Here is a 20,118-nt window from a genome sequence, read left to right as displayed (position 1 = left end):
GAAATACAACGATTGCTTAACCCACGTAATCAAGTGGACTATAAAAGAGAGATACGGATACTTATCATTTCAAACTTTTTGACATAAATTGTAACGTTGACCATCAGGCTATTAAAAACAGTGACCTTAAGCACTAGTGTATGTAGGGATGCACAAAACCAGTTAGGAAGCCAGAGTAAACAGTTCTCCATAAACATGACGCAGACTCCAGTGGACATTGTTGGAAAAACATATTTTCAGTTGTGTAGAGGATACACAACTGGTGTACAGCAGGTCAACTATAAACCCAAAAATCACTGCCAATACAACCATCTCTTTGTAACGAGGAGGAGAGGGTGTTAATATAAAATGGCTTTTTGTGTGGAAAACACTAAATATTATTCGGTTCAATTGTTGTTATCGAAAAGAAAACCGGTTTCATTTTTAACGAGCTGGAACATGTAAACTAGAACAGATTTGCCTTAAAAATGACCCACAATTGTTTTACAATTGTTAAGTCTTTATACTAATATATCAGGACTGTCTCTGAAGAAGCAAACAACTAATGAAGCACAACAATTTACTATGTAGTGCTGCAAAGATACAAATGCTTTGCATGTATCATTACATGCACAGCAGATGAGTCAAACTCGTGTCAACTATATTCATAAACAAATACATTAAAGGGATTTTCTTTCTTCATCTTCCATCTAACACGTACTGTTTCACCGTGGGTTTTCGACAGTAGCGTGCATCGCCTCTTGTACGTAATAAAAGTTTTTATTTCAGATTAGCTGTTAGATATCAATAATTCTCACTGTGGCCTCTTTCAAGTCTTACATAATGAGAGGCGGCCGACCTGCGCCTTTCATCCTTCCTGTAATTGTTGTGCGCATCAAAGATGGGGAGATTGACAGGCTCCATGGGAGGATTAATACAGTGGGTGAGTGACGACATACTGAGCTCGTCAGTAGTGAGGGAGAAACAAGAGATGGAGAGGGGACTGAGATATGGGTCGGGGTGGTGAGAAGGAGGAGATTGAGAGAAAAGTAGGAGAGGACAAAAAGTGGGGAGAGAGTTAACGAGAGGGAGAGCATTAATTGTGTGCTTTGTGCCGGGGCTCTTTTGCTGAGTGTGGCTGTCGAGGTGCGGGTGCTAACCCCTCCAGCAGCCCGCCGTGATCTGAGCCAGCTCTCAGGCTGCTGTATTCCAATGCAATTAGGCCACTCAAAGGCCTGCTTAAAGCTGCACCCCCACTACACACACAGGCACACACACACTAACTCAAATAGCAACAGCCCCTGTGGGTCCCCTCCATTGTAGCAGGGAGGTGTATTCTGCCCCTCTTTGAGGCCCTGAATGAAGAGACCACCCTGGGGAGCAGAAAAAAAGCAAGGATTACCTTCCTTTCTGTCTCTCTCCCTATGTCTTTCTGCCTCTTTATCTCTCTTTCTGGTTTAGAGTTCACCTCTTCAGCCTATAAGCTCAGGCAGGTACACAGAACAGCTCTGCTTAGCTTCTCCAAAGAGACACAACTTGGAGTTTTAGCAGGAGGAAACCGAAAAAGAAGAGCGATGAGGCACTTCTGTGATGGATGTCATTGTGGGACTGCCTGAGCAATATCACTTCCCTCTTCCTCTTTCATTATTCATGCACTCTTATATTTCAACAAGTGGCGTGGGGCGTCTAGCTCACCAGCTAGTCCCCACTGGCATCAGCGCTACAGCCTCAGACAGTCGGTCCGCTCTGTGCTGTATTAACAGAGAGCTCTTCATGATAGCAGAGCTCTCTTGGCAGAGTTTCGGTGTGTCATTCCCCAGAAAGCGTTTAAAGCAGATTACAAACCTGACGCTACACCTCCCCAATAAAAGAAGAGAGAAAGAAAAAAAAAACTTGGCACATTAACATCTGCAATACTGCTCAATGGCATCAGCAGATTAACGAGGTAATCCACACAATGAGGTCTTTGATTCGTGCGGTTTGGCAGGCAGCAACGCCAGGCATAATGCACACTGTTATTTCAGACCGTCCCAGCACAAGAAAACCTGGCAAAAGCCGTTTTCTTTTTTTGCCTTTCCATCAGATGAGCTTTTGAAGAATTTCATCTCGTGCATCTGGTGCTTTAGCCTGATTTCCTTGTCAGAGAAATAACCTGCTGGCTGCTCCTGTGGCACATGTAAAGGGAGAAGGAGAGGAATCTTCTATTGGCTGTTTAAACAGCAGGGCTCAGGAGCCCCCCCCCCCACCACCACCACCACCATTTTTCTGCATAAGGACGTGCGCATAGTATATGTGTGTGTGTGTGTGTGTGTATGTGTGAGAGAGAGAGATCTCACAGTCCCATCGCTCATGTGCGGCTCGATTAGCCCCACGTGCCTCGTTCGTCAGACGCGGAGGCAGAGCAGATGGCAGGAGACGCACCGTGTTACCATGCTGCAGCACTATGTAACGTCGCTCTAATTGAAACATCAATACTGTCCTGTCAATACACTACTGCTACTTTACAAAACACCATGCCCAGCAAACCTGCACCGGACTGTAAAAAAACCCCAAACAAAACTGCTATCTCTAATATTTCAGTTTTAGAATGAGATGCCCTGATCAGAACATTTCTGACTGAATCCACAATAACTTTCTCTGTTTAATCTCCTAATAGTAACACGTCACTTTGCCTTCTGTTTGTTTACTGTGTTGTGGCAAAGGAAGCATGCATTAAAAAGGAAGAGAATTCCCTCCATAGCATCTCCGCTGTGGTGTATTTTTAATGAATGGATAAAACGTTGAGGGGGCTCACATGGCTGTGATCAGTAATTTGACGTTATTGAAAATTCTGTGGAGAACAGAAAGAAATTAGGCGGCTAAGAATTAATTTGTTATTTGTCCAACTCAATGAGGAGTGACGCAGCCCCCTTAATGAATGGGTAATAATTTTCTTATTGCACTGAGCTGAATTCACCCTTCACTGAAGTGGAAAAAGACTAACATATCGTTCACTAACCTTTGCAACTTCCAGAGGTAAGTGAGGAGGGGAGATGAGCGCTGAGACGCGTTCCTGAAACTATTTGTTTTTGGGGAAGGATTTATGTGTTTGTGTGGGGTTCTGTAGGTAGAAGAGGCACTGAGCTTTAAAGTGGAGTTGAGAATCCACAATAAAAGAAATCTCTGCTGACGGCACACAGTTGAAATACAGTACAGATCAATTGGCTTGCTTCTCCGTGGAAAACAAACGAGTCTTTATTTAACCATGGGTCATGTTTGTGTCTTCAGCTCCCTGCTCGCTGGTCACCCCCCTCTTCTGCCTCTCTGCTAACAGTCCCTTCATCTTTTGGATCTGGAGAGTCTGAAGGTTGGGCCTTCGTCATGGGAAAATCCTTGACAAGATGCGATGGTAAGGACCTGGTCTCTCCACCCTCCTCATTCCTTACGGGCTTGGCTTCAAGAAGTTCCTTCCTCGCAGCCGGTCTTGCTCTTTGGGAAGACGTCTGTACAACATCTGTCTGATGTAACTGTGGGATATAGTATTGATTATTATGAGGGTATGTCGTAAAGAAAGAGCATACAGGAACAAAAGGGGATCCAAATATCTCATTTCACTATTTTGTTGATTTTCATACAAGACTTAAAAGTGCCTGTCATCATTCTACAAAGCTAAACGTGACATCTTTCAATAAATACTTTTTTCAGCCAACAGTCCAAAGCATGAAGATACGAGCACATCTGAAAAAAACGTGACAGCTTGAAAGCCTCAACTACAGTATGGTAGACGTCTTTTAAAGATGTTTTTTAAAATGAAAAGATTGGAAAAATAGCTGCCAACTCCAATAATTGTTCCAGCTGTAAAAACAACCATATATCCAAAAAGAAAAACATGAAATTTCTTGGCCAAGTGGGCTCACAGCCATGTGTGCTTTGCATGAAAACACACATTTATCCAATTCAAATCATTTCCCCTGCATGCCTTACTAAATGGAATAGTACCGAAACTCACTTACCTTGAAAGATATTTTAGATGTCAGGGGCAGAATGAGACTGAAGTTAGCCATTCTGCCTCCAGGGGTTTCCAACATCTGGGTAAAGGAAGGGAATGTTTAGCATTAAAGACGAATGAAAAACAGGATTTGCAAAGTGAAGAAATGTAGATCCCATGTAGGATTATGTCACTACCATAACTGACTTGGAAAAAGAGTTCGCTTTGCACTTTTGCACTCATGTTGGTAAAGTGAGCAGCAAAATTTCAGATACCAAGCTTCAAAAACACTGGATGCAACCACTGATGTTAGACCTTCTCTTGCCTGATAAAGGCACGTGGCTTTTTATGCCTCAAAGTCTCCACCCACAAACTCGATGACATCAAAGGGCCTGTTTTTCTCAGGAGGTTTGCCTCAGCTCCAACTGTAGCACGTCAACTGACATTTGTGTAAAATCTCTGCAGTTGCAATTTATAATAATTAAAAAAAAACGTTGGTTTTGTTAAGAGTCTTAGTGGTACATTTGTTGTTGTTGGGATTCCTTGAGGCTCTCCACCTTTTACATATCACACCACCACCGCGTGCAGCAGGAGCTGTGACTCCTCTGACATCTTTTTTTTCCCTCCATATGGAAGTCATGGGTGAAAACAAAAGCTAAAAAACACACAAAGGGAAGGACACAAAGTCTTAAGAGAAACCCATTTCAACTCTATTTAAAAAAAAAAAGACAAGGACAAAGACAAAGAGCTTAAATTGAAATCCGCCAAAAACTAGCTCTGTCCACGGGAGTGGCAGTCTGCAGCCACAATTTAATCTCGGCTCAAGTTTTTCATTGAGTGTTGACGTCTCAGAGTTGTGAGGAATCCCAAACCGGCAGCTTACAGTGGGGGTTTTAGTGATACAGTATTTACAAGGCACGAGGAAGTGGGAGCGCTGCAACAGACGGCACCGAACACGGCGCTTTCAATTATTTCTCACAGCATTAGTGAAAATAGAAGCACAGCGGGGAGTACAGTACGAACGACCAAACTATAAAAAGAAACACAGTGAAAAGAGAACTCCCAGGCTAAAATATATGATGTTGTATGCTGTTGCTGGTGAACAGCTCAGAATAGTGCATGTCTCAGAAAACTGAGAGATAGAAATGTTATGGTGGAGTGGAGACGGGGTGAGCAGTGATGGAGAAAAATGGGTGCATAAATAATTAGAGGGAGGCTGAAGTTTAGAGTTGATTACATCTTCTGAATCTGTTTTGAGAGTGAAAATGCTCTGATAACCTCGACAGGGTGCCTCATGCAAGAACCACTCGTACGATTAGATCCATACTTAATATGCAAGTGAGAAGGGTTTGCATGCAGAATCGGTGGCTAATGCTGATGACGTCGAACATGTTCGCCATCTAAGTTTAAAATGTTAGCATGCAATTTTTTGCTAATTAGCAATTAACAAAAAAAGTTAGTTCTGATAGTTCTGTTTTATATTCAGACTGCATTTGGTAAAGACCCAAAATACTGAGCAAATATAAGAGTTGATGATGGTTCTAGAAAATGAGTAGTTACAGTTGCTGTAAATGCATTAAAAGCCTAAACAGTTTGTATTTAAATGTAACATAAATGTAACATAAGTGTGTAGGTGGCCGACTACCTAAACATTTAGGTAGGTGGCAGATGTCCATGTGAACGGCAGGATGCAGGTTTTCACAGTAGAGCATTGCACTATTACAACATGAACAATGTTACTCACTTCACCTGTCCATTGTAAGAATGTCATGGCTGATTGGTTTATACTCAAGCACAGGAATGCACACACACCTACACTGGATCTCTGTGCTCTCTAACTCATCAACTGAAACTGGTGACAAGCAGCTTTTCCTGGAGCTGATCTCTCTTTCCTCTTATAGATGAGAAGCTGTCGGTGAGAGGAAGAGGCTCACAGAGATTGTTTCCCAGCCCTTCCATCGTCTCTGTGGGATGACCCTTCCCATCTATCCACCAACCAACAACACCCCCCCCCCCCACCTCTCCACCTAATGGATCAAACAAAGGACATCATTTGTAGGCCAAGTCTTTTTCTGAGTGTGTCTCTCCTCGGCTCTGCATACCAATCCAATACAGCCCAAGGAAAAAAAGCCCCGCTGTGGAACGTGTGTGTGTGTATATGTGTGTGTCTAGACTGGGAGGGGGGGTAGGAAGCTCTGTTTGCCTCTCCGCCAAGCATCGATTTATCCTTTTCTCCAATTTATTTCTCTTCCTTGCCTCCACAATCCATTCAGATCTGCCTCCAGGGGAGGAACTTGGGGTAAAGATGTTGTTAGACCTCGTCGTTGCCTCCTAACACCAGCTCAAAACTCATCTACAGGCCCAGGGACCATGCACCCCTGCAAGGACATCTCAGCCAGCAACACACACAAACATCTACTTACCATCTAACAGCACATTCTGACAAAAGTGTAGTGTGCAGCCTTATAAAGCCGTATAACGCCAGGGATAGAAGGTCACGGTGACTGTAAGAAGTCAGTGCTAAGTCTGAAAGAGAGTTGATTTCCAGTTGAAATCCAGAGCTGAGAGATGATGAAGTATAGCACAAAATGGTTTTTAATTTCAAAGGAGTGTCATAACCTAGTCTAACCTTTGCAGTACCAACTGCTGGAGAACCCAGATTTACGTTTAATTGTTCCTCCTAATTAAACCTAGACTCAGTGCATGTGCAGATATGATCAGAATAACAATATCTCAAGTCCAGATTCCACCGTCTGATCCCTATCTTTGCCAGTATGATTCTGACATTTTCAGATGTTATTACTCAGACTCAGGGATTTGTATCCTAAAGCCTCGACAGTGACAACAGGGCTGAACAGAAACGCTGCATGTGCACAAATCCCTCCGTTGCGGCCCCTACACACACGTGCACACTCACAGATGTATGGCAGAGATCTGCGAGCCATTCTTCAGTGTCACAGTGAGCGACGCCTGGCACATCCTTACACCTGAAGTTGATCAATGCAGATATGTCCAGGGGGAAATTGAAATCCATGGGAAATTAGACGGTGCCAATGATTTATTGGGATAGTAAATCACAGTGTGTGTATGATGTGTGACACGTGTGTGTTCCAGCTCTGTGTACAGTACTGTACCTTGCGTCCGGCGAGGATGGTGATGTCAGCAGCCCGCACTTTCCTGTCTCTTTCCATTTGGAAGACCCACTGAAGCAGATCCAGAGGGGGGGAACGGTCCCTTTGGTACAACCCACCGTGAGGTACTGGGTGAAGTGACCCCATAGACACGATGCTCTGCAGGGGCCCCTCTGAAGAAGGGGAAAAAAGAATGGAATACTATTAGAACACTGTATGACAGCGAATGCCTCACTAGCTATCTTCCTATTGAAAGATTAAAACAGGTTTTTCACAGATGTTTTAAGTTCCTCTCATACCATTTATTGAAACAGTTAGAAACTCATCGCTGATCATCAAAAGAAACTTTTTTTTTCAAACAGATTTTTTTCTTTATTCAAAATAATCCTTCATCCTCTCATGTTTTTAGGTAACACTACACCTTTGAATCTGTCAATATACAGATTACCCCGCCTCTATCGCCACTGTTCACCTCCAAACACTGTAAAACTACTCCAACCTGCACATAGGAAAGTTGCAATATCTGAGTTATATAGCCAAAATCAGATCTTAATAAGAAGTAGAAAAATTAATTACACAGGGTTACAGATAAACCAATGTGTCAGAGTTGTATCGTTATTTATCTAATGCTCTCTAAAATTTGTGAGACTCAACAGTTACCAGAAACATGGTTTGATTAAAAAAAAAAAAAACAGTTTCTCATCACCAGCTCTGACAATTCCCACCGTGCAAGTCGATGCTTTTTAAGTTTTTATTTCTGAGACTGTCATTGTGATGGTACTCTTGCAAGACAGAAATGCTCAGAGGTGTTGCCCATTTATTTCACTAATGAGACAATAACTCTTCCAAATATAAACAAATATATGAAGACGATAACAAGGTTCAAACCTTGAGCTTCCTTTAGTGGGCCACTTAAATAAAATCAAAAACAAAAGGGACCTTACTTTGCAAAATATTTAAAGTGGACTGAAGTAAGTAACCCAATGATATAACCCAAAAAGAATAAGAAACAGAAAAAAAGGCTGGCAGACGGCTTTTGCTAAAACTTTTGAATCCATATTTGCAGTTTTTTTTTTTTTTTTTGCAGCCTTGACCCAATGATTAGATGTCTGTAAATAGTTGACTGACTCTCTGAGTTAGCTTTTACAAATGAAGGCTAGCCGCAAATTCAACATGGCAGACTCACCAGGTGTTGGCAATCGCTCATCAACCATCCAAATCCACATATAAGGCGCTCCTTCCTGGGCTCTACCTGTTCGTCAGCAAGCTGCATCCCACCACCTCCCCATCTCCACCCAATGTCTCAAGTCCTCGACATCTCCTTCCTTCGTACTAATCCGCCACCAGGTTCGGGTCCCAAGGGGGGGAAGATATTCAGCATCTATCTCCCTATGCCGGACTTGCAAGCTCACAGCGGTTCAGCTTGCATGTCCTCTGCCGGGGCCCGAGCGCCAAAGAAATATTGACAATAAACCTTGCAATTGTCTCCCTATCTCTCCGTGTGAGTCTCTCCAGGTTGAATTGACTGGTAACCTGTCAACCTGTCACCTAACGGTGAGTGTGTTTGGAGCTGGCCTCCATCTTCTTCAACAGTTCAGCGCGTGTTTAACTATTCAAGGGATGAATTTTTCAGTAAAAGTTATTCTGTGTAGATCCATTCTGCAATCTCCTCTATATATGGTAGTTTTCAGGCTTAATGGTAGGAGTTTCCATTCTAGTGCAGGACTCAAATTACCAACCCAAGAAACCCCCGTTTTACTCTTTATCTTACTGCATTGTCCTCAATATTATTAAGTAATAAGGAAGGACTGGGACTTATTTCATCAATACCAACAAGAATTCTTCGTCAAGATCAAATGAACTGACAGAGAATCATCCGAAAAAATGGACGGAAACTGAACAAGCATGTTGATTGTGTGCACATATTGTAAAAAGTGGCAGCTGTTATTACGCCTCATGTTTTACCCTAACCACAAGTCTATCTGTCTATGGAGAGAAACATAAAAATGTCCTCAAATGATCTAGTATTCTCGCTCAGATTGTTGAATTCGATCCTTTTAAGGGTGAAACTATACAAACATCAACATGAGAAATATATATTTGATTTAGAAAGGTTGTGTGAGTCTCTTGAAAGAGATTGAATTCAGATGTGAATGTTCAAATAAATCAAGGAGACTTTTTTCTTGGAAATTAAACAGAGATAGTGTTCAGAGTGGATCCTCCCCCCCCCCCCCCCACACACACACACACACACTCACTCCCACACCCCTTTACTTGCTGTTTTTTTTATTTCCAGGTACACTGCTTGTGTACTTCTATCTTGTTTTTGTCCTGCTTTAATTGCTTTTTTTTTTTCTTGCAGAGAGGAAGAAAAGCCAACAACAAGGCAGTGAGGGCCACAGCTAATGGAGAGGCTGTAATTGTGAATGGAGGCATTCATCTGGAGACATCGTCCATGAATTGCGCCGCACAATACCCAGCGCCAGGCTGCTCAGATCACCAACCAAACACACACACATATACACACTGAACTCTCAGATCACTGGTGCTCAGAGGAGGAACGTAATCACACCTCCGCAGAGAGAGAGAGAGAGAGACAGAGACTCAGAGGAGGGGAAGAGAGGGGCTAGAGGGGAGGATGGGAAGATGAGGGAAGAAATTCTGCAAGGAGAGAGGAAGAGTGGAAGGGGGAGGAAATGTAATGGTGAAATTGATGTTTCCTACCATTTGATTTGGGCCATGGAGCCCAGGAGGCAGATCAGATAGAGCTATATGTACGCACACACACACACACACACACACACACACAAATAAAATCACTCATAAAAAAAGTACACACAAATTCTTATGTGCAGCACATGCAGGCAAACACATATGCATAAAAACAAACATGTAAACACATATGCATGAAACAAATGTACACCCTCACACATGGATATTTAATACATGCAAATTTTGCATGCCTTTTAAACACATAGACGCATACAACTGCAAAAGTTAAAAACTATAAATCCATCTGAGCAATATGCTTATAACTCATAAGTGCTCTGAGAGCCGTTGCTTTCTTCTGCCTGCTGATATAAGTCCCAAAGAGCCAAACGAATACCATTAAATCGAAACACACACACGCATGCAACTAAAAAAGACACAACAAAGCCTATGGTATAGGAAAAAAATCCCTCTCATCTTGGCGAGGCGAGATGAGGCACCTGTCAGCGTGGTGCCTCCTGCTAGCACAGAGAAACATCAGGAAACAACAACTCAATTAAACACACCATCCCTGTTCAATTACTGCCACATAATCACAGCAATTTACCTTCACTTGCTGCACAGCCACCAAACAAACAAACCGAACATGCAAGGGGGCAAGAACACTCAGAGAGGTGGAAAAAGGCTCACGAACACACACAAGGACACGGCTGGATCGCAAAGACAAGCAGGCTGGAGCTGTGCTTCATCATACTCATCCTGAGAGCAAAGCCCGGCAAAACCGGCATTATAACTATAACAGTTTCTGTTCAGCAAATACGTGGTATTTAAGTACACATTCTGCATAAATAAAAGACTTTAATACCAAATCTTCTAATAGTTTGTAAATTAAACGGAATTCGATGGACATCTGGCATCTTGTTGTATTCTTGCCTCACTCCTGAAATTCTAAGAATGGCATAAATATTTATAATTGTACCTTTGATTTAGTCTCAATTAAGCTGATACACATTGGGATGTCAGTTTACATACTGCGCCAAGATAAATGCAGACTACAATAATAAGCAGCAAATAAATCCTGTTTTTATTAAGGCTATGATGTTGAGTTTTTGTTGATGTCTTCAGCTGACTTCACAGTCATTTTAAAAGCTGTAGTTTGCATTGCATTATTGTAAATGTGTTGCATTAGACTGTAATGGTTTAGGCTACGAGTGCTCAATAAATTGGAGGTTGGAGAAAATCAGTGTACATGTTTGATTTGAGTGGGTCTGAATATAATAATCACAATTATTTTGGAAATCACTGAATCCATAATTGCATGGCTTTCCTGGTTTGGTGAGGTATAACTGAACTGCTGAGGGCCCTGATTTGTACCCCATGCAACATGTTTGGAATGAAAACACGAGCTTGGGATTAATTGTTGAACAATTGGGTGCAATATTTTGGTCACCACGTACTCTGATCAGCTGTAGGTATTCTTTTTGCCAGAGTGAATATATCTACATCTGAGATGGACAGTTAAAAAATATTTACTGGAAATAAAATTTAAGAGAAATAGAGTTGTTCATAAAAATCTTATTTTCTGAATAAATCATATGAAAATGGTATATTCATGTGAAAATGAATCAATATATTAATATCAATTTTGTATTATTAATTTTCTTTGCCATTGACTCACACGTACTCTAATGTAATAACATGAGATGACACATTATTGTTTAATATATTCTGGAATATACAGGTATTTCTTTCCTTGCAGCACTCTCACACCTCTATGCTGAAATATGACGGTCAGGTTAGCAGCTGGTTAGCTTAGCTTATCATAAAGATACCTGAAGAAACAGCTAACATGTCCAAAGGTAAAATAAATTAATAAATGAACAAATTTAGCAATTCTAAACCTCACAAAATATTATCAAAATAGAGATTTTTTTTTTTGTTTGCTTGTTTTCTTTGGCTACGCTTGGCTAATAGCCAGCTTCATATTTAGCATACAGATAATTTCTCTAACATCTAGACATGAAATCTCCAAACTGTATTCAGGTATATTCTGCACAAAATATAAAATATGTTTGTTTAGAAAAAACAATCACAAAGTCTTGACTGTTCAGAGCAGAGTATGTGGCACACTACTACTGAATGATGTCACTAGTGATGAGACAGAGAAATAGCAGCACAATGAGAGCCTGTGAATGAGTTGTGCCTATAGGTGTGTGTTTAGGTGTGTGTGTGTGTGTGTGTGCGCGTGTGTAAGAGTGTGTGGACAGCAGATTGACTAACAGCTTGAACTTGGGTTAGATCCAGGCGCATGGGGAGGGATACATGGATGGATGGAGAGAGAAGGAGAGGAGGACGGGGGAAGCCATTGATTTCTCAACAGAGAGATCAGCATCTTGATGGAACAAGAAGAGAGAGCATCAGAGCAGAACACTCACACACACACACACACACACACACACACACACACACACACACACACACACACACACACACACACACACACACACACAGAGGGGAGGTTCCCACTGTTGGCCCTCAGGTGAAATTCCATCACTTTTCTATTCCTTTTTTAGGTTTCCATCACTAAGCTAGAAGAGTTTTATGCCCTAAAAACATTGACCCTTCCTTCCTTCTATGCTGATTTTTCAACCTTTGGCTAAAATGAGGGTTACATGTAAAGTAGAAGTGACACTACTGTAAAACATTCCACCAGAAAAAAATGTCCTAACTTTAACAGCACATTTGTTTCGAAGTGTATGATATCCCGGGACCTCTGTGGCCGCCGTGAACCCCTGTTGACAGAGATCAACAGCAAACTGTGGTTCAACGTCTTTCTCCCAGCATGCCTCAGTGATTCTAACAACCCTAAAACCCCCGACAGGCACATGGAGGACGTTGGCGTGTCTTTGTGCCTGTGTGGCTAACGAGGTGTGTGGAGGCTGTGTGCACCCAGGGAGGAAGTGGTGGGATTGAGGGGTGGCAGCCAGGGGTCACACACCGTAATTACACATCACAGTCCCTGTGGTCAATCGTCTGACTTCCTCTGACCACAGTGCCTCATCCGTGGAGGCAGAGTTGGCAGGGGCAAGCCTGGTGGTGAAGGGTTTGGAAGTTTTTGCACAATTGTGCAAAAAAAAATTAAGAAACACATTTTAAACATCTCTTTTCCAACTTTCAATTAGTATGTTTGTTTCGCCCCAATTTGCCTCTCAGTATTTTGAGATACGTTCGGCACACATGTCACACTTCTATAACAACCTTGCCGGCATGCTCACATCAGCTTGCTGACTGGCTGACACTTTTGCATACCGTGCGTGGTCTTGTGTGGGTGGTAGGTGCCGTAGAGGATGAGTGTGGCGCTGAGCAAAACCCCGGCAGCCTCCTCTTCACTTGGCCTCACGCAGCTCCTCACTGTACCTTTGTGGTCAGTCACCTGGAAATAAGCACAGCAGCAAAGACACCATTTTACCATGAAAAAAAAACATTAAAGAGGAAAACTTCTGCCAGCTGTTATACTGTACATCAAAGAAAAAGCATTCTATCAAGGCTAATCTCAATGTTCTTTGTGTGCATGTGCGTGCGTGTGTTGGAATCACTTGATCGCAGTGATTCTACACTGTATAACTTTACACTTTAATTTAGAAAAATCAGCTCATCTTCTCTTCTTATTTCCAATGCTAATTTAAATGTTCTAGTTTTTATATGTAATCAAACCAATCACTGCCAACTTTCACAAAAGCTGTTAAGGATGTGTTCGGTTACAGCATCCTGGAACATAAAGCCATTCCAGTGTTTTTGGCAGGAATGAGAGGTCTCTGGTGCAATCATGGTTTGTCTTTCTCTGACTAGCTACACTGGATAAACAAAGCCAGTGTCATGCCTGATGCTCATTCCTGCCACTGCCTGACAGGCTGGTACTGTGGAGTCTGTTGTTGGCATCAGGTTGCTACAGAGTCCAGTCATATGAGGATGAGAAAAGCCATTGAGTCATAGATCTTGTGACTTTATAATAAAAGAGTTGAAAACAACTCAAACTGTGAACTTCTTCTTCCCTCGTATCTTTCACATGAAAAATAGTAAATATGAACTGGGCAAAAATTCAGCTCTCTGTTTTTAAATGTTTTAAAACACAACAGAGCTGTTTTGAAGCCGACCTCAGCCAGTCACGCCTCTAGTCTTTGCTTCTAATTTCTAGTCTTTGAAGTTTTTGCCTTCTTTTTATGGTAAGCCAGGGATTCTGAGTCTAAAAAAACACAGTCTACTCTGATTGGTCAGCAAAACAACACCATTCTGTATCAAATTCCAAATTCATCCCTGAGTGCAGGATGAGTCAACTATTTTTTAATTTTCTTTTCAAGAAATTACAAACAGACAATTCCGTATACGAACAAAATTATTTTTTTTTTTGGGGGGGGGGGCATTGTTTAATCAGACACTGGTTTATATGTGATGTATATTTGACACGTAACAGATGAACACTTAAAAATCAAATTTGATTTCATGGGGTCTTAAAGTGACAACCACCAGAGTTGTAGTTAGCATTAGTGCTACTGCAAAGCAAGACTGTCACTTGTGGAGAAGGCTCTCTGCCAGCTGCATTCTGATCTGCGAGGTTTAGGAGGTTTTGTGCTGCATCAGTTTCGGTAGATCAAGAACAACAGTACGGCGGTGCTTCCCAACTGAAACAGTGCAGGCCTGTCTTGTCATTTGTCGGAAACTCCCAGCTAAATTCTTTCATTTCGATCAAATCAATGATGTCGTTCTGAAGCGGGTCTTCCAGTATTCGGCTGACTTACTGTAGCTTGTAAAAAATAAGATGTAAAAAGGTTTCATATCATCCCATAAATAATTCTGAAGGATCAGCCTAACATAACTTTCATGTCATATTTGAAAAGAGACTAAAGTTTTAGTAAAGAGCTGTTTAAAGACCTCTCTCCATAATAGCTGTCCAGAATAGCTGGAGCAACTGCTCGTCGTGTGTGCATTCTATATATCACTTTGTGTGTGAGTTTATGTGTGAGGGCTCTGAGCAGATCAGAGGCCAGGCATGGCGGCCCCCAGCTGAGAGCTGCATTGATTTGTTGTTGGTAAACAAACAGCTGGATGCTACAGGTGGATCAATAAGGTCTGCGTGCCTCCCAGCCTCCCAGCATGCCTTTCTATGAGGCTGACATGGCTCTCTGAGAAGCTGTAGCCTTGCTGTCGTTGGGAAACCAAGTGAGTCCAATATTTTGACTTGCCAGCTTTATTTTAATTGAGCTGAGCTTAATTTCATGAATAAAGTTACTCTCCTGACTCGATGGCCAATGGAAAGAATCACATTGTCATGTTTAGTGGTTATGTTCACTGCTAAAGTGCAATGTATCTTCAAAATAAATTAGCCCCAGACTACCAATCGATGGGTAAAAAATTATTAGCTCTGATCCAACGGGCAAGATAAATCTATTTTTGTCTTCACTGGAATAGTTTGAGACCCACAAGCAGAAACAAACCAAGGCTCAGAGGAAGGACAAAAGAGAGACAAAAGAAAATGGAAGGATTAGCAATAGCTGAGGAACAGACGGGAAAAGGGAATGATTTCAAAGCCAGAGAGAAAGTACAGAGACAGAAAGAAACAAAAGGGGGGATTAGTGATGGGCAAGAGATGGCAGGATATCAAAAAGGGTGAGTGTCAGGAAGAGGAAAGTGAGACCCAGCGATAGAGGAAGAGACAGAGATGAGAGAGGAGTTGAGAGCGAGATACTGATACTGAGGTAGGCAACGATAAGAGAAAAAAGATGGGACAGAGACAGACAGAGAAAAGTAAAGAAAAAAATAACAAAACGGAATGGAAATGGAGTGTGAAAAAAAAGGAGAAGACAGAATGCTGCTGAGAAAGACAGACAAAGACTCGGAGACAAGAAAGAAAAACTACTTTATGTTTTTAAGGTTGTTTCCCAAGAAGAGTTCTGAGTCCTTTCCAGGTCAGCCTGATCCATCGAAGATGTTTTACAGCTGAACACCTGAAAGCTGCTGTGTGCAACCACAACCTTCGACTAAGCTGCCACTGTGTTGCCTTTAAAACCAACACCATTCAGTAACAACTGCATCAGACATTGCTGCTCTATGATTTCCATCCATCTCTACACATTTTGCATTCTTTTAATATCCAAACATGTGCATTGTTCCATTTTTCTGTAAGTTGGGAAAAATGTCACCAGTCAGCACAATTAACATGATTAGAGATTTAGCTGCAGTGTGTATGGGCTGTTTGGTTGCGAGTTCAAATTCCAGCACTGGTTGATAAAATAATTCCAAACAATGTAAATGAACTATACCTTCTCATACAGTTGCATTCTACTGTAAAGAAGCAGGTTGCACTTGTCTCTTCACTGTCACCCCCTTTGCTAACCCTAAATACATACAGTGTTGTGCAAAAGCCTCTGGTCACCAGTCATTTCTTTACAAATGTCAGCAATACAGGAAATAATTGGAATTATTTACTTAAATGTACAAACACATGATTGTAAATACAGTATATATATAGCAAAAAACATAGTTTGTAGAATTCCAACAAGCAAAAGTAAAAATGTGATATGAGCACCTTTATTCGTCAACACAGCCTGAGCCCTGAGTAGCTTTCTTGTAGATTCTTTAAGTAGTCTTCGGGAATAGTTCTCCAGGCTTCTTGAAGGACATCCAAAAGCTCTTCTTTGGATGTTGGCTGCCTTTTGTTCTGTTCTCTGTCAAGATGATCCCACACTGCTTCAATAATGTTGAGGTCTGGGTCCTTGGGAGGATTCATCCCTCCATAAGACCTGTTGCCACTGTATTTCAGTCCAGTTCTTGTGTCATTTGGCGTACCTCAGCCTTTTCTTCCCGTTTCTCTTCCGTAATGGCTTCTTGACAGCCAGCGATGAGGACATTTCTGATGAAGCTTCGGTAGAAGGAGTAGATGTATCAAATGAAGGGTCAGGTGCATCTCTGAGGTCCTTTGTCAGGTCTTTGTTGAAGTTTTTTTTCCTATCAAGGAAACCTAATCAGTTTCAGATATTGCTCATCTTCTGTAGAATAGAATGTTAGGCCATTTCTTCTTTTGTCCTCCACTTGTGCAATTTCCTCAAATTTAAAGGACTGCACACACCATTCCTTGGATACACGTCTTTAAAACTTTACTGAATCTGAAGTCAGGATCAAATCTAAATAATCTTGAATTCCTTATGGAATCTAGTTAAGTTGAGGTTTGCACAATATTGAACCATAAATAAAGTGCATTGAAAAAATATAGAATTTTCAATGCAATACAAAATATTAAAGCTAATGTTTGATGCATTAATGACATGATGAACTGTGTCACTAATAAAACAAAAAAAGCTCAGTTGAAAAAAAAAAAAAAAAAGAGAAACTGGCCACATGTTAAGAAAATGGTAAAACTGCAAATAATAAATCTGGATTATAGCTCTTATAACCGACTTATGTCTGTGGCTGTTTCCAGGTGACTATCTGGTCTCAAACACGAGACAGGAAGTTGCTCGACAATAGCAGAGGGCTCAGTCTACCCCTATGGAGTAAACACAAGCTTCGAAATAAAAATCCACCAAAAAAAGAACCTGTGAGTGTTGGCTGAGTTGTGAGAGTGAGGCAGTGTCAGATGGGAGGGGAGGAGGAGTCTTGCTGTGTCTACATATGTAAAGCAGCAGGGAAGCAGCAGTGTGTCAGACTGAGGCTCTGGCCCAACCTGGGCTCCTCGCTGCTCGCTCCAACACATCAATCATCCAAAACAGGGCCATCATAGCCCCACTGCATGCTGGGAGACACACAAGCACGGGCGCGCACACTCTGCGGCATGCCTAAACACAAACAACCGAACAAGCACACACAGCGTTGCGTGAATACAGACATTTACACACACACAGACGCACAAAGAACAAATGCGCAGTGAACTGCAAACACACGCACGCACGCGTACACACACACACACACACACACACACACAAAGAGCAATACAATTACTCAGACAAACATTCTGCAACACGCACAGAGACAAACACGTACACAACAAGTGAACACAGTCAAAAACACACGCAAACACAGACAGTGCACACCGTTCAGGCACACAGAGTTACACTCTTTATGCCTCCCAGTCTCACACAAAGCACACAGATACACAGAAATAGGTATCCTGTGCCCAGAGGGTGCCCTCGCCCCCGACCATCTGTGACGGGTGCCAACACACAGTGGGTGATATTTACATGGAGACACCCACCCCCCCCCCCCCATCTCTAACACACACACACACACACACACACACACACACACACACACAAAATACCCACAAAGGGCCGCTCAGATCGCTTGATCTCCCAAAACTCATTAAACATGCAGATGTATGCAAATGTATGCACCTCTAGAAATCCACCTTGGGCCAGAGAGAGTGAGTGAGTGTGTATGTGTGTTTGTGGGTGAATGTAAGTGTTTGTTTGACTGTGCGAGTGATTCTGTTTCCACTTTAAGCTTTGACAGTGCATCTGCAAAACCCAATGCCATGTGTGAGTTTGCTTCTGTTGCAGAAAAGAGTGGAGATATTTACCAGGTCAGTGGTAGTGCATTATGTCACAGCAAAACTTTACAAAGTAACAAAACTGCCTTTTAAAATGAGGACTGACACTTCTCTTAAATAAGAGATCGTTGGCCAGATTTACCAACACTCTGTGCCTGGCACAAGCACTGTTTTGCCATAAAAAAGGTGTTATCAGAATTTATAAAAAAAGAGGGAAGTGATGAGTTGGCACTTGAAAGGTATGACTCTGTTGTATGTATTTCCTACATTTGGGGAGGAGAATATTTAAATTAATCATATTGTGAGATTTCCTAAGGTATGCAGTTTACAGCAGGTTGTGTCCGTATTACAGCAGAAAAAAAAGCACGTCTTGAGTTTAGCACTTAATGTTACAGTGACAGTTGCGGCAAGGTCACAAATGGGAACCGTGCAGGTGTTACAGAAACTGAGGGAAGAAGAGTGCAGTGGTAGCTGGCTATCACTGTGGGTTCAAAATCTTTTCCTTGTTCTTGTTACCACACCGCGTTAGGCTTTAATCACTCCATACTTGTGCGCTATCCGTGGTCCTGAATAAGGTTCTATCAAAAATAATGAGAAATCTGAGTGCTATTATGATGAAGCTTGAAGTCTAAGGACTTATATGAAAGTCAGAGTTTATACTTGGCATCAAAACAGGTGGTTCACTAGCTGGCTACAACTGTGTTTGGGACAAAAAAAAAAAAAAGGCCACTTCCAACAGGGCTTTTTTTGGATTGTGGCTTCACTTATTTGCACTTATCTGCCCCCTGTGACTGGAAGATTTATATTTCCTGAGTAACTACGTCTCAGTTGTATCAGTTTCAGGTTGGATTTGAAAGTTCCATTCAAACACCTGAGGGAGACATATCATGCCCTTTTTTCACACGCTGACACAGTTTTTTGAGGTCTTAAAGGGGAACTGCGGTATTTTCAACATTAAGCCTCTTTTCTGAGTCGTCTGCAATGTTTTAGAACCCCCCCTCACCGCTTTTTTGATGTTTACTGCTGTCTCCGGTATTTACCTAATTTTGATTCTTCTTAACCTATTTGACATTTTGTACTGGATGTTCGTTGATATTACTCCGCCACCGCTAAGAAAATAGTGCGAGCATGAACGAGTTGCCAAATAAAACACGACAGAAGCAACTTTTCGCAATGAAATTTGATATGGATTATCAGTGCACACCAGTAACCACTCCGGTGAGTTGATGATTTTGAAAACGGACATTTATGGTGCTTTTACGGACCTTTTAAGACATGCATATGACTTGCCATTCTGAAGCAGGTTGAGATGAATCAAAATTAGGCAAATACCGGAGACAGCAGTAAACATAAAAAAAGGGGTGAGGGGGGTTCTAAAACATTGCAGACGACTCAGAAAAGAGGCTTAATGTTGAAAATACCGGAGTTCCCCTTTAACTTTTTCTTCCATTACTTTACACTTCTACTAAAGCTGATCATTTTAGGGCATCAAGTGACTCACTCGTCTCCACAAAGGCACCCTCTTCCTAAGCCTCTTCCTTTTTTCAGATCTGTAGTCTTTGGAGCATGTTATTACGGTACGAATGAGAGAGCACACAATAAATAGGCTGAGGCTGAGAGCTCGGACCACACATCAAACTGATAAAAAATATAATTGACTGGATAAAAAAAAAAAAAGTCAAAGATCCCCATTTAGAAGGCAGACTTTCTTGTTAGGATATAACACATTAAACAAAGTCCTTGTAGAGCGTTATTAGCTCATTTATTTCTTTAAATAAGTGAACTATAAGACT

General features: G+C 41.7%; 1 protein-coding gene across 1 annotated transcript in view; it reads right to left on the bottom strand.

Annotated features, from left to right (window-relative positions):
• Window positions 1–2,276: 2,276 nt before the first annotated feature.
• LOC142380538 (furin-like protease kpc-1) overlaps window positions 2,277–20,118 on the bottom strand; it is a 166,088-nt gene continuing 148,246 nt past the window's right edge. The window contains exons 17-20 of the mRNA XM_075466455.1: window positions 13,096–13,219; window positions 7,081–7,250; window positions 3,972–4,046; window positions 2,277–3,485 (exon numbers count right to left, since the gene is read on the bottom strand). Of these exons, the coding sequence (XP_075322570.1) occupies window positions 3,243–3,485; window positions 3,972–4,046; window positions 7,081–7,250; window positions 13,096–13,219 (612 nt within the window). The 3' untranslated portion in view covers window positions 2,277–3,242. The remainder of the gene's footprint in view (window positions 3,486–3,971; window positions 4,047–7,080; window positions 7,251–13,095; window positions 13,220–20,118) is intronic.

The sequence above is a fragment of the Odontesthes bonariensis genome, chromosome 5, assembly GCF_027942865.1.
Source record: "Odontesthes bonariensis isolate fOdoBon6 chromosome 5, fOdoBon6.hap1, whole genome shotgun sequence".
Classification (NCBI taxonomy): domain Eukaryota; kingdom Metazoa; phylum Chordata; class Actinopteri; order Atheriniformes; family Atherinopsidae; genus Odontesthes; species Odontesthes bonariensis.
Note: the sequence above shows the minus strand (reverse complement) of the source record. Positions and strands in the feature narration are given on the sequence as shown.